This window comes from Osmerus eperlanus, chromosome 11 (genome assembly GCF_963692335.1).
Source record: "Osmerus eperlanus chromosome 11, fOsmEpe2.1, whole genome shotgun sequence".
Lineage (NCBI taxonomy): Eukaryota > Metazoa > Chordata > Actinopteri > Osmeriformes > Osmeridae > Osmerus > Osmerus eperlanus.
In genome coordinates this window covers 12,940,065-12,956,864 of record NC_085028.1, presented here as the reverse complement: position 1 = coordinate 12,956,864, position 16,800 = coordinate 12,940,065, and the positions used below count along the sequence as shown (strand labels likewise).

The 16,800-nt window shown below is 38.7% G+C and overlaps 4 protein-coding genes across 4 annotated transcripts; 1 reads left to right on the top strand and 3 right to left on the bottom strand.

Moving 5' to 3' along the window:
• Nucleotides 1–899: 899 nt before the first annotated feature.
• Nucleotides 900–1,856, bottom strand: LOC134029221 (olfactory receptor 52E4-like). Its single transcript, XM_062473266.1, has one exon. It carries the CDS (start codon nt 1,833–1,835, stop codon nt 900–902), a length of 936 nt encoding a protein of 311 aa, XP_062329250.1. The 5' UTR covers nt 1,836–1,856.
• Nucleotides 1,857–5,345: 3,489 nt separating this feature from the next.
• Nucleotides 5,346–6,281, top strand: LOC134029193 (putative gustatory receptor clone PTE03). Its single transcript, XM_062473222.1, has one exon. It carries the CDS (start codon nt 5,346–5,348, stop codon nt 6,279–6,281), a length of 936 nt encoding a protein of 311 aa, XP_062329206.1.
• Nucleotides 6,282–7,511: 1,230 nt separating this feature from the next.
• On the bottom strand, nt 7,512–10,872 carry LOC134029383 (olfactory receptor 4D2-like). The gene is made up of 2 exons (XM_062473479.1): nt 10,211–10,872; nt 7,512–7,599 (listed from the first exon to the last, which is right to left on the bottom strand). The coding sequence occupies exons 1-2, from the start codon at nt 10,870–10,872 to the stop codon at nt 7,512–7,514; spliced, it is 750 nt and encodes a 249-aa protein (XP_062329463.1).
• A 2,781-nt stretch (nt 10,873–13,653) lies between these two features.
• Nucleotides 13,654–14,560, bottom strand: LOC134029382 (olfactory receptor 4D2-like). The gene is made up of 2 exons (XM_062473477.1): nt 13,899–14,560; nt 13,654–13,675 (listed from the first exon to the last, which is right to left on the bottom strand). The coding sequence occupies exons 1-2, from the start codon at nt 14,558–14,560 to the stop codon at nt 13,654–13,656; spliced, it is 684 nt and encodes a 227-aa protein (XP_062329461.1).
• Nucleotides 14,561–16,800: the final 2,240 nt, after the last annotated feature.

Below are 16,800 nucleotides of genomic sequence, written 5' to 3'. Positions count from 1 at the left end.
CAGATTTGCATAATTGCATGCGATTTGATAGAACATGGTCCTGGGCTGTGATACACATGTTTCATAAGATACCACATCACCATAAATGGACTAAGAGAGAATACTACAGACAGTGGAATCATCGAGCAAAATCAGAAATGTATTTATGAAATAAAATCAAATTACAACAGTTCTTTGTTTTTTTTGTATCAAAGCAAACATAATTATCTACAAAAGAAAACTATGCTACAGTACATAAAACATGTACTGCAGTGTTCCTCACCTACCTCAAAAATCAAACAAAAAACAAGCAAACAAAGCAACCCAAAGGATTTATTACTCTCCTACATTTCTATCAACCCTGTCTTGTGGATTTGGCTGTAATTTGACAAAGCAATTACAAGGGCCTACATACCAACAGTTGCTCCTGGTTTTCAAACCTGAAAACATGATGGTTTAGTCCAATTTGTTTATGTTTCATGGTAATTGGTGTCAATGGATCTTGTTATACTGAAACTTTCATGTTCTAAACTTGGAATATTGTTTGTCAGTTTCTATAAAACTATGCATTAAGAGTAATGCAACAGTTATCATTTTGAGCAGTAGTATCGATTGACAGTTAGATCATTGTAATGTAAGGAAATGACAGACATTTCAGATGTTATGTGTGAATTGCGTTTTAGAATTGTAACACTTTGATGTTAAGTTGTGCCATTTTGAACAGATGATTATAGTTCAATCAACAAATGATCTAAGGTGAGTGTGTATTGTATCCAAGCAATTTAAAATCGTGTTAGCGTTTTGAAAAATGTATGCATTTTGATCATCAGTTGTGAGTTTTGTGTCTAGAGTTTTGAAAAAGGACATCAAGGTTCTGAATGATAGATGCTGTTGGTTCTGTACCTGTGGAATAATACATCCTAGGATGGAAATATTTTGCTCTTGAACATGTGTATCACCCTTTCTCTGATCTCTTTAGTTTTAATACCATATATGATAGGATTCACTGTTGGAGGAAACATTAATGTTGAGACCCCTATAAGTCTCCTTAGGTCCGGGGGAATATTCTTTATTCTGGAGGAAATGATTGTGAAAAGACCTAGACTTTCAAGAAGAAGAAAAACAATTAGATGAGTGGCACACGTCTGTAAAGCTTTGGTTTTCGTATCAGATCCCTTGTTTCTGAAACATGCAACAAGGATCTGAAGATATGTGTACAGAACTGTCCCGTTTGCTATCACCTGTGTAAGAGCCGTAGTGAATAAACCGTATATGTTATTGATGCTTGTATCTGCACAGACCAGTGTCAGCAATGAGGGGTTGTCACAATAGGTGTGTACCATGAGAGACCTACAACGGGGCAAACGAAGCAACAGGTAGAAGAGAACACTAATTAGAGTAAGGTTAGTCAGCCACATCACTGTTATGACTTTCATCAAGTGGCTGTTTGTCATAATGACATTGTATTTCAATGGACAACATATGGCAATGTATCTGTCATATGCCATAGCAGATAAAATCAAAACAGTACCTGTTCCATACACATGAAGGAAGAATGCTTGAGTGACACATGAGGAGTGTGGTAACGTCTTGACGTCTAATAAAATCTGTTTGATCATCTGTGGAAACAGTGCAGTGGTGCCGATGAGATCGTTGATGGGCAAGTTGAGCAACAAAAGATACATGGGCTGGTGGAGGCTCTTATTTCCGACAATGGTGATTATAAGAAGAAGGTTGCAGAACAGGATGATCATATAACCCAGGGATGCAAAAAGGAAAGCAGGGATGACAGTGTCAGGAGGGAGGTTGTAGCCTTGAAGTGTTAGAATAGATGACACATTTGCAGGTTCTTCCATTGTCTTTGAATCAGGCTTCTCTTCTTCAGAAGTGTGGGTACACTAATTAAACATACAAAACAATTAAAAAAATTACACTTATTCAAAAAACATCCAATACATTGAAATTGACAAATATTCCTTAATTCATCCTTTTACTTACATCTGTTTCCACACAGCACAAAACTGGTTCAGTTTATGCCTAGTCTCTCCACTGCAGCACAAAAAATTGTTATCCATAACCATTCATTTTCAATGACACACTAGGCAACAGCAATCAAGAACCGTTTGGATGACACAGAAACACTAAGGTTTGACAAGAAACTAACTCAATTGTATGACTTGTGACTTTATATACTGAATGGTATCTATAGCCATGCATCATTTTCATCCCTATGAAGTCTTCTGAGATGGTGCATAGGTAATCTGTAGATTCCTAAAATAACCCATTGCGTCATTTTCTCAAGAGAATCACGCAAAAAGAAAAAAAACGAGCAGTTGTTTTTAAGGTTTTGCCAAGACAATACAATTCAAACATTTTCAAACACCATCCATCCATCATCATCCCCACGCTTTTCCGGGGGTCGGGTCGCGGGGGCAGCAACCTAAGCAGGGAGGCCCAGACTTCCCTCTCCCCGGCCACTTCCACCAGCTCTTCCTGGGGGACCCCGAGGCGTTCCCAGGCCAGCCGAGAGACATAGTCCCTCCAGCGTGTCCTGGGTCTTCCCCGGGGCCTCTTCCCAGTGGGACGTGCCCAGAACACCTCACCAGGGAGGCGTCCAGGAGGAATCCTTATCAGATGCCCGAGCCACCTCAACTGGCCCCTCTCGACGCGGAGGAGCAGCGGTTCTACTCTGAGCCCCTCCCGGATGACCGAGCTTCTCACCCTATCTCTAAGGGAGAACCCGGACACCCTGCGGAGAAAACTAATTTTGGCCGCTTGTATTCGCGATCTCGTTCTTTCGGTCACTACCCACAGTTCGTGACCATAGGTGAGGGTAGGAACGTAGATCGACTGGTAAATAGAGAGCTTCGCCTTTCGACTCAGCTCCTTCTTCACCACGACGGATCGATGCAGAGCCCGCATCACTGTGGACGCCGCACCGATCCGCATGTCGATCTCGTGCTCCATTCTTCCCTCACTCGTGAACAAGACCCCGAGATATTTGAACTCCTCCGCTTGGGTCAAGATCTCCTCCCCGACCCGGAGAGCGAGGTGAAGTTAGTTTCATATTCGACATTCGACATTCGTCTCACATTCGGAAAACGCTACTTTGCAGCGTCGAGTTAGGGACCGGGTGAAAATTACCCATACCATTTTGAAAAATGATGACTTTTATAATATTTTTATGGATATAAAAAACAAACTGTCACCAGATTATTCTAATAATGTCTGGCCTGCTTCCACACCCTTTATTTTATTATTATTATTTTTTATTTATTAAATACAATTTTGAATAAAATTCCAATTAATCAATAATCTATGAAAATAGCATGAAATCCTCGCTAATCTCAATATCTTTTTCAAATTTGTGTCAAAAAATCTCAAATACACACCAGATTATTCTAATAATGTCTGGCCTACTTCCACAACCTTTACTATTCCAATTAAGTTTTGAATAAAATTCCAATTAATCGCAAATTTCTGAAAATAGCATGAAATCCTCGCTAATCTCAATATCTTTTTCAAACTTGTTTCAAAAAGTCTCAAATACACACCATATTATTCTAATAATGTTTGGCCTACTTCCACACCCTTTACTTTTTCAATAATGTTTTTAAAAAATGATAGAAAATCGCTAATCTCTGAAAATAGCATGAAATCCTTGCTAATCTCAAGAGGGGAACCACCACCCTGGTCTGCCAGTCCAGAGGCACTGTCCCTGATGTCCACGCGATGTTGAAGAGTCGTGTCAACCAAGACAGCCCCAACATCCAGAGCCTTAAGGAACTCCGGGTGGACCTCATCCACCCCAGGGGCCCTGCCACCGCGGAGCTTTTCAACCACGCATTTTCAAACACATAAAACATTTAAGCCAAATATTACAGTAATTAGAGTCAAATCAAAAACATGTTTAATCTGAAATCTGTATGAATATAGGCTATGTATGAAATATGTATATGGCAAAAAACAGCAGCAGCAGTAAATACATTAATACTGTAATTACATAAACTACGGTGGCCATAAGGTGCACAACACATCTATGTAATTGCAGCAAACAAAAACTGACAACATTTTCCCCTATCACACAGCATTACACAAACAGAGGCCTGAAGCAAACAAACCTTTTGCAGAAACAGCAACAACAAAAACTGTTGATGCTGTTGGACTGTGGGTTTATGTTGCTGTGGAATAATTGTGTCGTCGCTTAGCTAGGCAAATACTGCAATGTTGTAGCACCTACATGTAGCCTAATTTTTGTAATGACGTGTTACTTTTGTATAGTAAATGTTGTGTTATGGGTTAATGTTATATTGACCAAGGACTTAGCTTATCTTGGCCTATTTCTCAATGTAATCATCCATTTCATCCTCTACTAGGCCTACTTCATCCTCCCTATCCTTTACAAGGCTACCACAACCAACGACTGCGCAGTGGAGCAGTTGATATGGAAAAGGATAGGGAGGATGAAGTAGGCCTAGTAGAGGATGAAATGGATGATTACATTGAGAAATAGGCCAAGACAATCTGCTACTTTATTTATCTAAAACATTTTTTTTTTTTTTACGTTTTGAAAGATTGATTATTTATTTTATTTTTTACGATTTTGGGGGGAAAGGTTGAAAAAAGTTTTTCTAATAAAGGTTACAAAAAAAAGGTTTTGAAAGTTTGAAACAATAATTTTGAAAAAAAGTTTCGAAAGTTTGAAAAACAAATTGAATCGATTTTTGAAAGGTTGAAACAACATTTTCGAAAAAGGTTTAAAAAAAAAATGTCATCATTAATGAGTATCTGATGAGGACTCTACTATACTCTACGGTACTTGTACTATGCTCTGCTTTACGTTGTTATAGGCTTCTCTGTTCTCATCTCCCCACTCCTCCTCTCTCCTCTCCTTTCACTGTGTATGTGAAAAAAGGTTTAACAAATATTTTCGAAAAAAACTGTTACAAGAAAAACTGCAACTTGTTTGTTCTTCCATTTCTTTTCATTTGTGATTCAAATAAATTATCTCGAGTATTCATGCATGTTTCTATGTGTCACAATTGCCTCTAAAAGATGGGGAAAAAAGGAGTCCTAGGGACCTGTCACGTCCTATTCTAGACTAGCCAATAAATAGAGCAGGGCCATCACCAAACAAAGCACTCTGAGTTGCAGAACAACAAGAGGTAGGGGAGAAGTTCAGCTGGTTAGCATCTACAGTGGTACTACTTCATATCATGTATATTATAATAACCATGTAATTAAGATGTAATCATTGAATACCTAACATACAGTACTAATAGTAAGTTGTCATATCAATTGTCCTTTCTGTTGCAGTTGGAACCCATTATCAGCTACTACAAAAGCAACAACCATACAATATGGTTATGATAACTAATTCTTCTGATGTTACAGTCATGCTGATAATGGAACCTCTTGCTTTAACTCCTTTTTCCATTTATCCAGCATTCCTTTTTGGGACCCTTACTTATGTTATCATAGTGTTTTGTAATGTAATGGTTTTAACAGCAATTGGCCTGAACAGGAGATTGCACAACCCCATGTTTATTCTGCTCTTCAACATGACTGTTAATGACATGATGGGTGCCACTGCTTTCTTTCCTCAAATGCTGCTGAGCATCTTGACCCAGAACAGATCCATCTCCTATACTGCGTGTTACATACAGGCACTTCTTACACACATGTACGGAGGAGGTTCCTTGCTTATTTTGACTGCCATGGCATATGACAGGTATGTTGCCATTTGCCGTCCACTAAGGTATAACTCCATTATGACGCCGACTCATTTGATTCGACTAATCATCATGATTTGGGTCCTCAACATATTTTTGATTATGCTGCTGTTGGGTCTGCTCTTACGTTTTGAAATCTGCAGAATGACTATAGTGGACATGTACTGTAATAACCCCTCTTTACTCAAGCTAATCTGTGAAGACACACGTTTGAACAATTACTACGGCTTGGCTCTTATAGCATTCTACCAAGGCCTTTCAGCCTTTGTGGTTGGATTCACATACTTGCAGATCCTGCTCACCTGTATTATGAATAAGCAATCTGATGCCAAGAGTAAGGCCATTCAAACCTGTGGCACACACTTGGTGGTGTTTTTGTTCTTGGAGTGTAACTCATGCTTTGCTCTGACAGCTCATCGGTTTGAGAGCGTGTCCCCTTTCCTCAGAAGGGCTTTTGGAGTGTCAGTTATGGTGTTTCCTCCCTTAGTAAATCCTCTAATATATGGTCTGAAAACAAAAGAAATTCGCCAAAGTTTTAGGTTACTTTTTAAAAGAAATGCTTTCTCATGACGACCATGACATCCACTTATGCATTATCCCTTGAAACCAGGTTTTAATATCAATCATAATTAATTTAATGAATGTTTATAGTGTAACATACTAAATGAAACTGTACATTCAAAGTAATGGTAAAATAAATGAATAAAATCCTCATCCATGTCTACACTGTCAGTATCCACACAACTTGTCTTTGGTTTACTGTTTATTCATACTTATATGTACAATTGAGTACAGCTGTCATTGATAGAGTACAGTGTTTATGTCCATATTGGGTTGTTTTACTGTTACACTGCCCAATCATCAGAATGATGTACTATACTGTAACGATAATGACGTTATTGATGCACTGTGGCAGGTAAAAAAACAGAGTTTAATACAAAAATACTGTTAGAACAATGCACTTCTGATCCTTGATTTTCTGCTGTATTTTACCATTTACATTATTTGTATGTTGCTTTTAAGTCATCCGCTAAATTGATACAATTTAATTTAAAGTTCCTTATAAACCTTTTTGTAAAAAATAAAAAGGATCATAGAGATGAATGTGCTTGTGCTTTATCTTGATGCCTTACCTTAATGTACACATTGAAAGCTATAAACATTAACGTTTGATGAAAAAAGGTTTAACTGCAAGGCTCAGTCAGTGGTGGCCAGACGTTTTTGACTGGGTTGGTCCAAGTGGGGCAGATTTATGCAGGGTTGGCATGAGGTACAAGCGTACAAACAAACACATTTGAAAAGCAATAATTTACTATTTGTCTCCATTACTTATATGTACTTTAATTACTAATCAAAGTGGAATTACTCATTACGGTGTCTTACATTCCTGTGTTAAAAGTTTAATTCAGAATATAAATAGACCTACCAATTACAACATAATAAAGAGGCACCATACAAATGTAATATAAATCTTCCATACTTTATTTAAAGAAATTGTACTTCCAATAGTAGGCTACATGAAAACAGAAAACAATGCACATTCAAAAATGTTGTCATCAGAATGACAAAAAAATCCCCCCTTTTCTAAGTATCTTTATTTCTTTATTTATAAGTAAGTTTTTTTCAAGTAGTTTTGAGTATTTTAATTGGGATCTAAAGAAATGTAGGTACAAAAGCAACTGAGAAAAACTGCAGCTGCATCACTTTAAGATTAAGATTATTGAAATGGCCATACATGTGTACACATCGCAGAAAACATGCTCCATTCTCCATCTGGTGAAATTCACCCTCTGCATTTCCTTATCCTGTTATCTTTTCCTCCAAGAGCAGCCAGGAGCAGAGGGCGGGCATATCAACGGCGCCCGGGGGCCAGGTGCCCACGCGTGTCCTGGCCAGGACCGGGGCAGGAAAGCATCTGTTCTGCATGTTTTTTTGTATTGGGGTTATTAGGGGGAACCGCATGTGAGCACGAAAACATGAAAATCACAGGCAGAATCACAGGCACTAACATCACGAGCACTGCTATATTTATAACTCCAGGAATCTGTGTTTGTGTGTCACCGATATCTTAATAGTCGACTGCATCACGGGCATTGTGCACTTATAATATGTCTGAAAAAGGGTCTGTGGTTAACACAAGCTTAAAGGCAGGGTAGGCAAGTTGCGTGAAGCTAGCTATTTTAGCTTCTTTCTGACATGATTCAAACCAACCAAAATATCCCACCTCCTCCCTTCAAAGCCACTCTCACAAAATTACAGTAACAAGTATCGAGTGGAGGGGCAGAGTGCGTTCAGGTAGGTAGGTAGACAGGTTGCCCATTCAATCAATAGTCAGGGTACCCCTTAATGATTGTTTGTGTTTATTGCGACACCCACAGATGTTTACATTTACATTTAGTAGACGCTCTTATCCAGAGCGACTTACAGTAAGTACATGGACATTTCCCCTGAGGCAAGTAGGGTGAAGTGCCTTGCCCAAGGACACAACATCATTTTGCACAGCCGAGAATCGAACCGGCAACCTTCTGATTACTAGCCCAATTCCCTAACCGCTCAGCCACCTAAACGCCGCATGTTGTTGGAATGATGTTGGAATGATTTAATATTACCATCAAACCTTTAAATATATTGGTTGCTATCAAGACGTAACAGTATTTTCGGCAAATATGACAAAAAGTGCTTCTCAACAACATTGCCTACCCTGCCTTTAAGATGTCGTAGCCTATTTAACAGGTACAGTAAGCGCGCAAAATCAGAAGTTGAAAACTCAGTGGCGGTGACGTTGAAGTCATGCGGCCATGGTGTAGTTCGAAGTTAGCCTAGCTTTTAACTTCTGCCAATTACATTTACGCTTAAAAACCCATAAAGCTTATATTTATCTGTTATTTTGCAGAACATTTTCCCCACATAGATTATTTTCAGCGATAATCCAAAATCCATTGGAAAAACACATAAACTGTATCCCATAGGCTTTTTGTCGATGGAACGGAGGCAAAGGCCTACTCATAGGGCCTACTGGGCCTACTCTTTGACAAGGGCGATGCTAACTTCCGGGTTAGCCGACAAAAAGACGTCCTCCATGCAACACTCTATTAGTTACCCTGCAGCGCCTCTAAGTGGCACACCTGTGTTACTACTTACATGTCAATTTCAGTGAATATGCAATAAGTTGTTCTGGTGATCACAAAGGTATAGCACATGTTAAATTGTGAGCATTAAAATGTATTTTAATACACTTTTGTTATTATATGATATTATCATTTTTTATTTGTATGTAATGCTTATTTGTGAATTGTGTTTGTTTTGACTTTGACAAGCTAAAAATAGTGGTAAGTCCTGAAGACAGTAATGTAGGAGCTTTGCAGTCAGACAGGCTTTACCAGTCTTGGTTTGGTTAGATTCATACTTTATCTTGTTGGTTGTGATTCTACATACGAAGGTTATTTGTCATTATATGTTGTCTGTAGAGTCTGCAGAGTAGCTGTGCTTTGCAACTACCCAAATGTCAGTCAATCAATTTTCTACATTTTTATTTTACTTTTACATTACATTTAGTCATTTAGCAGACGCTCTTATCCAGAGCGACTTACAGTAAGTACAGGGACATTCCCCCCGAAGCAAGTAGGGTGAAGTGCCTTGCCCAAGGACACAACGTCATTTGGCACGGCTGGGAATCAAACTGGCAACCTTCAGGTTACTAGCCCGACTCCCTCACCGCTCAGCCATCTGACTTTGTTCATTATATTTAAATGTTCACTGTATTCACCTGCCCACCAAAGTAAATTCCTTGTTTGTGACCACTTACTTGGTGATTAAACACAATTCTGATTCTGATCAAGTCACAGGCAATCAATCACTGTCCTTAAGTAGTATGAGGAAGAAAAGTCTGAATCTGTTCGAGTAATTAACAAAAAAATAATAATAGTATCCATTGTAGTTATACCATAATAACAATGAGGCACATATGAGTAGCCTATGTTATACATTACAAGCAACACTAAAGATTATATTTAAGATAATAATTAAGCACTTTATAACTTTATGTCACATTTTTAACTGCTGTATGCTTTAGGAGCATATAATTCATCTAAATCATTAAGTATCGTTGGACTGCCAAAAATGTTGGACAATTTAAAAGTTTACAGTTGTACAATGTATGGGAACATCTCTATATAAAGTTTTTTTATATAATTTACTAACATGTTATGTCAAATAGAAGTCAAGGTTACATTGAGACAGTGTTTACTTGAACTTTCAGGCCACCTGTACCAGGTAACTGAAAGAAGAGTTGTTTCAGTTTTACTTTAATCTCTTTACTTTTAATCCCATATATCAGTGGATTGAGGCTCGGAGAAACCACTGCAAAGAGCATCCCCATCATCTGCTGAAGCAGGCGCGGACTACCTTGAAACCTATACACTAAGACAATAAATATCCCTGTGATTTCATAAATGAGAAAAACAAGCAAATGAGTGCCACATGTGTTTATAGCCTTTAACTTAGCCCCTGGGTCTTTGTTTTTAAAGCATGTGTAGATGATCCATGAGTAGGAATATAGAACAGAAAACAAACCAATACCATGGTACAGTCCAGAGATGAATAAGCCGTAGATATTGTTCACGCTTGTGTCAGTTGCACACGTTGCTTGTAAGAGGGTAACATTGTCACAGTAGACATTCACTAAAACAGTTTTACAGAACGGAAAACGCAACATAAGTCCTAACAAGGCAGTTATTAGTGTAAAGTCAGCCAACCAAACACAAGCAATTAGGTTTCCAACAAGGCCCTTTGTCAAAATAGCGTGGTATCTTAAAGGATAGCAGATAGCTACATATCGATCTAAAGCCATTACAGACAATATAAAGAGTGTGGCCCCTCCGTATATGTGAATGCAGAATGCTTGACCAAGGCAAGCTAAGAAACTGGTATATCTGTATTCAGACATTATTTCGGACAACACCTTGGGAATCATGGCACTGATGCCTATCAAGTCGTTGATTATTAAATGGAAAAGCAACATGTACATAGGTTCATGTAGACTTTTGTTAACAGCTATGACCAAAAGCAAAGCTAGATTACACAACACTGAAAACGTATACAAAACAGAACCTATGAATAAAATCACTAACTTGCCATTATTGTTCAACTCCATTGCACCCATGGTGAAAACTGAGTTAAGTACATCTATTGTATTGTTTCCCATTGCAAAGTTGCAACTCACTGTTACACACCTGCTTTGAGGAGGTTGAGATGTCTTCCTGATGAGTTATAATACCAGACTTTAGTGAGAGACTGTTAAAGTCAACCAGCCAAGACATGCACATTGCCTTACTTCATCAAATATCTGAGGATACCTGTGGATATCTGTGAAAATGTCCCAAGAATGGTTATAATATAACACTTCTATGTGGTTACATAAGACATGTGAAGATTCATTAGTTTTGGAGGAAGGGATTGGATGATAATAATTAGATTATCCTGGGGGAGGTCATCATGTTTAATGCACTAGTAATAACTAATAACCACCACACTGGCCCCACCATGACAACAGTCAGCCCGCCAGACTGGAGCTGATCTGTGAACCAATAGTAGCGGAGTCACAATGTGCAATCAGCAGTGCACTGACCAATAGTTTGGTTTGGATGGTGTGTTGCTGAGCAGAAGTAGCAAGAAACGTCTCATGTAATTCACTGACCACCTCAAGCTAGATTCCAGTGTTTCTGAAAGTGAGTCTCAATGTGTTGACAATCCTCCTGTGAGTTAGTTTGAAGTCACTGCTCAGAGCCCCTATTAAAAACGAGGTGTGAGGCCTCAACGGGAGGCTCAGTACAGTGATTGTGTTTGCTGTAGGCCTACTGCTTTCCTAACAACTTAGAAGTCAAGTTTTTCTGACTTCCTAGTAGAAACAGCACAATGGAATGCCCCTCAAAGTCGAAGTTCCTACTTGTAATCTCTGGGCATATCCGTCTGCCCTGACTCCATGGAGAAGCATTGCGTCGGTTGCAGATGGGTATGTTTCCAGGCTGTGAATATCAACACCCTGTATTTTTGTACGCCCTTCGACTGGTTAGCTCCTGCGATTCCCACACAGCAGAAGTCTAGTAGTTAGTTAGATCTTCAATTTATCTGGGCTAGATCTGAATCTAGGAACAAAACGAAGCACAGCTGCCAGCTGTAGGTATATCCAGGTAGCAACGCTAGTGCTAAATAAGTATTTAGTTGGTCGGCTCCATAACGGCAGGTAAGTAGGGCTCGTGAGACTGCTCGCCAAAAGAACGAAGGGGAACCAAGTAGCCTCAACTTTCCTAGACTTTTAGCTACGGTACTAATGCTGAGGGCTCGCTGATCTCGCTGTCTGTGTTACTAGAACGGCGTATCTATGCGTGTCTGTGTTACTAGAACAGAGTATCTATGCGTCGTTGCTAACATGTGCTGACGTTAGGCTAGCACTGAGGTGCCTTGGTGCACACAAGACAATTTTGCCACAAAAAAATTAATTCAAACCTAAACTGTGCAACGGAACGTAAATCCCAATAGAAGCAACACGATCGCTAACAAGATGAACATTTTGACACCGGCATTGTCTATGTAGTCAAATTATTGAGGGATCATTAGGGGTGGGAAAATAGGCTAAATAAGAATAATAATAACTATAGAGGGTACAATATCTGGGGAAATTGTGGGGTGTGCTCCTGTATTTTTGTACACCCTTCGACTGGTTAGCTCCTGCAATTTCTACACAGCAGAAGGGTAGTAGTTAGACTACCTAGCTCTACAATTTACCGGGGCTAGGTCTGAATCTAGGAGCAAAACGGAGCACCGCTGCCAGCTGTAGGTATATGCAGGTAGCAACGCTAGTGCTAAATAAGTATTTAGTTGGTCGGCTCCATGACGCCAGGTAAGTAGGGCTCGTGAGACTGCTCACCAAAAGAACGAAGGTGAACCAAGTAGCTTAAACTTTCCTAGACTTCTAGTACGGTACTAATGCTGAGGACTCGCTGATATCACTGTCTGTCTCACTAGAACGTTGTATCTATGCGTCGTTGCTAACGTGGGATGACGTTTTGACGTTAGGCTAGCACTGAGTTCCCTTGTGCCACACAAGGCACTTTTTGCTACAAAAACTTAATTCAAGCCTAAACCGTCAAACAGAACGTTTGCGCGAATACAAGCAACTCAATTGGGACCAAGACGAACATTTTGACACAGACGTTGTCTATGTAGTGCAAATATTTACGTTTTATGGGTGGGAAAATAATAAATAAAAATAATAAATATATATGAGAGAGAATGGTTGTGCTCACCGAAGGCTTGAGCACACCCAACAATAATATATGTGAGAGAACAAATTTTGCACCTGTCGAAAGCAAGCACACCCAATTACAAACAAAAAAGGATCAGTTTGCCACACTATGTTCTAATTCATGTTTGGTGCTATGCACCTAAAACCCTTGTAGGTAGGAAAGAAGAAAGTTCTGCTTGGAAATTCCAGCCTTGGACTTTGAATGGGACACACATACCTAGGCTATACAATTCCTGTGTGTAAACACAACTATAATGGCGAAGAAAAGTCTGAATCTGTTCGAGTAATTAACAAAAACAATTTTAATAGTATCCATTGTAGTTATAACATAGTAACAATGAAGCACATATGAGTAGCCTATGTTATACATTACAAGCAACACTAAAGATTATATTTAAGATAATAATTAAGCACCTCCTAACTTTAATGTCACATTTGTAACTGCTGTATGCTTTAGGAGCATATACTTCATCTAAATCATTAAGTATCGTTGGACTGCCAAAAATGTAGGACAAATTAATGTTTACAGTTGTACATTATATGGGAACATCTCTATATAAAGTTTTTTTTATATCATTTACTAACATGTTATGTCAAATAGAAGTCAAGGTTACATTGACACAGTGTTTACTTGAACTTTCAGGCCACCTGTACCAGGTAACTGAAAGAAGAGTTGTTTCAGTTTTACTTTAATCTCTTTACTTTTAATCCCATATATCAGTGGATTGAGGCTCGGAGAAACCACTGCAAACAGCATCCCCATCACCTGCTGAAGCAGAAGCGGACTACCTTGAAACCTATACACTAAGATATTAAACATCCCTGTGATTTCATAAATGAGAAAAACAAGCAAATGAGTGCCACATGTGTTTATAGCCTTTAACTTAGCTCCTGGGTCTTTGTTTTTAAAGCATGTGTAGATGATCCATGAGTAGGAATATAGAACAGAAAACAAACCAATACCATGGTACAGTCCAGAGATGAATAAGCCGTAGATATTGTTCACGCTTGTGTCGGTTGCACACGTTGCTCGTAAGAGGCTAACATTGTCACAGTAGACATTCACTAAAACAGTTTTACAGAACGGAAAACGCAACATAAGTCCTAACAAGGCAGTTATTAGTGTAAAGTCAGCCAACCAAACACAAGCAATTAGGTTTCCAACAAGGCCCTTTGTCAAAATAGCGTGGTATCTTAAAGGATAGCAGATAGCTACATATCGATCTAAAGCCATTACAGACAATATAAAGAGTGTGGCCCCTCCGTATATGTGAATGCAGAATGCTTGACCAAGGCAAGCTAAGAAACTGGTATATCTGTATTCAGACATTATTTCGGACAACACCTTGGGAATCATGGCACTGATGCCTATCAAGTCGTTGATTATTAAATGGAAAAGCAACATGTACATAGGTTCATGTAGACTTTTGTTAACAGCTATGACCAAAAGCAAAGCTAGATTGCACAACACTGAAAACGTATACAAAACAGAGCCTATGAATAAAATCACTAACTTGTCACTATTGTTCAACTCCATTGCACCCATGGTGAAAACTGAGTTAAGTACATCTATTGTATTGTTTCCCATTGCAAAGTTGCAACTCACTGTTACACACCTGCTTTGAGGAGGTTGAGATGTCTTCCTGATGAGTTATAATACCAGACTTTAGTGAGAGACTGTTAAAGTCAACCAGCCAAGACATGCACATTGCCTTACTTCATCAAATATCTGAGGATACTTGTAGATATCTGTGAAAATGTCCCAAGAGTGGTTATAATATAACACTTCTATGTGGTTACATAAGACATGTGAAGATTCATTAGTTTTGGAGGAAGGGATTGGATGATAATAATTAGATTATTCTGGAGGAGGTCATCATGTTTAATGCACTAGTAATAACTAATAACCACCACACTGGCCCCACCATGACAACAGTCAGCCCGCCAGACTGGAGCTGATCTGTGAACCAATAGTAGAGGAGTCACAATGTGGGTTTGGATGGTGTGTTGCTGAGCAGATGTAGCGAGAAACGTCTCATGTAATTCACTGACCACCTCAAGCTGAATTCCAGTGTTTCTGAAAGCGGCACATGGACATAAGGATGTTGTCAATATGTTTTCAATGTTATTGGGTGGCTGGTCCAGTACCAGTAAACCATCTATGAAAATAAGAATTTCAATTGTCTATGAACTTGTAGAAAAACAAACAAACAAATCATCAGTTGCCACGGTAAGATATGTTTGTATTCATTTTTGGTGCTGTGCACTTAAAACGCTTGTAGATAGGAAAGAGGAAAATTCAGCTTGGAAATTCCAGCCTTGGACTTTGAATGGGACACACATACCTTGGCTATACAATGCCTGTGTAAACAACTATAATTGCTTACTACAAATGTACTGTACTGTAAGCAACATGCTGATTCCTAAAATGGGAAAAATATGAACTCTGATGCACCATGGCTCCAAAAAGTTGATGTATTGGTCTGTTTCAACCCATAGGTAAGGTAAGACATAAGCAATTATTTTAATAAAGTGACAAGGATTTTAATGTGGAAGCTTATGAAAACTGACTTGAGTGAATGAAAACCGGGTCAGTATACATTTTCAATAGAAGATGTCCAAATGTCTGGAAGGCCTTCACTAGAGTCTTTGTTCACCCTAGGCCTTGTTATTGAAGACAGTTCTTGACAACCCTATGTATTGTAGCAACCACTGTGTTTACTTTCTTTCAAACTTTGCTCATTAACTTAATGACTGTTTTGTTTACAGCAGTGATGGAAAGACACGTCTCTCTGGCTGCTCTCCAGAGTGCTAACTTTGGGACCGAGCGTCACGGGAACGCTTGACACAGAGTAAACAGTCACAAACACTGTCTAGAGGACCAACACCTAGGTGGCGTCAACTTGCTTTCTTTGATTATTTCTATTTTTGTTGTTGATTATGATAGCACCATAATTATGTCCACTTATCTTATGCATTTACACTAAAAGTAATAAAAGGGTGTCGGTTATGGCTAATATTAGATGTTTATGCCAAGGTGCAACTACATCAACACAATAACCATATGGTAATCAAATATTGAGAACATGCATAATTCATTTGTAGATATGTTGTTGAATGTTCACATTTGTCTCATCACTTAGTTGAGCCTACCTAACTATTCAACATGCATAATTTAGAAAATGATAGAATATGTTAGAAAACAATAAGTGTTTGTAAGGACAGACTTCAATCTCCTCATATGAAAGATCACACAATATTATTTATTATGTCTGATTCATGTCATCATCTTCTGTTGAAACTGTAGTTGTCTTTTTTTTCCAAAGGCCTGAAGACATAGAGTAGGCCCCATTACCCACTGTTAGAGGCAGTTCGCTGCCTCAATCACACATGCCATTTTGCCACTAGATGGCAGTCAAATAGATTGGCAGTACAAACTGTAGGTTCATCCAATGTAGAGATGCAGAATGCTAAGTACATAGTGTTCAGTAGTTTCAAGTTTCAAGTTTTTTATTCTCAGGTGCACAGAACAACACAAGTTCAGACTGGGGACTGAAATTCTTGGGACAAGACAACGCAAGCAACCTGGCATAACATGACATATACGTACTAAGAACATAGATTACATCTATGATAAGCTAAAATATAATAGAAATACAATTATAATAAACCTCCTTAATATACAAAATAGTATGCAATATACAATACAATATACTAGACCTCTAATACACATAATGACCTATACTAACCTTATAGACCTAACTAACCTGAGACAAGACCTATACT

Bases quoted from the DNA above. Each gene is read 5' to 3' on its own strand.
- LOC134029193 (XM_062473222.1), top strand. From the start codon at position 5,346: ATGATAACTAATTCTTCTGATGTTACAGTCATGCTGATAATGGAACCT.
- LOC134029221 (XM_062473266.1), bottom strand. From the start codon at position 1,835: ATGGAAGAACCTGCAAATGTGTCATCTATTCTAACACTTCAAGGCTAC.
- LOC134029383 (XM_062473479.1), bottom strand. From the start codon at position 10,872: ATGGGTGCAATGGAGTTGAACAATAATGGCAAGTTAGTGATTTTATTC. The intron at 7,600-10,210 runs GTTAAAGGCTAT...GGTCCTGGCCAG, and splicing joins AACAAAGACCCAGGGGCTAA to GACACGCGTGGGCACCTGGC.
- LOC134029382 (XM_062473477.1), bottom strand. From the start codon at position 14,560: ATGGGTGCAATGGAGTTGAACAATAGTGACAAGTTAGTGATTTTATTC. The intron at 13,676-13,898 runs GTTAAAGGCTAT...CTCTTCTTTCAG, and splicing joins AACAAAGACCCAGGAGCTAA to TTACCTGGTACAGGTGGCCT.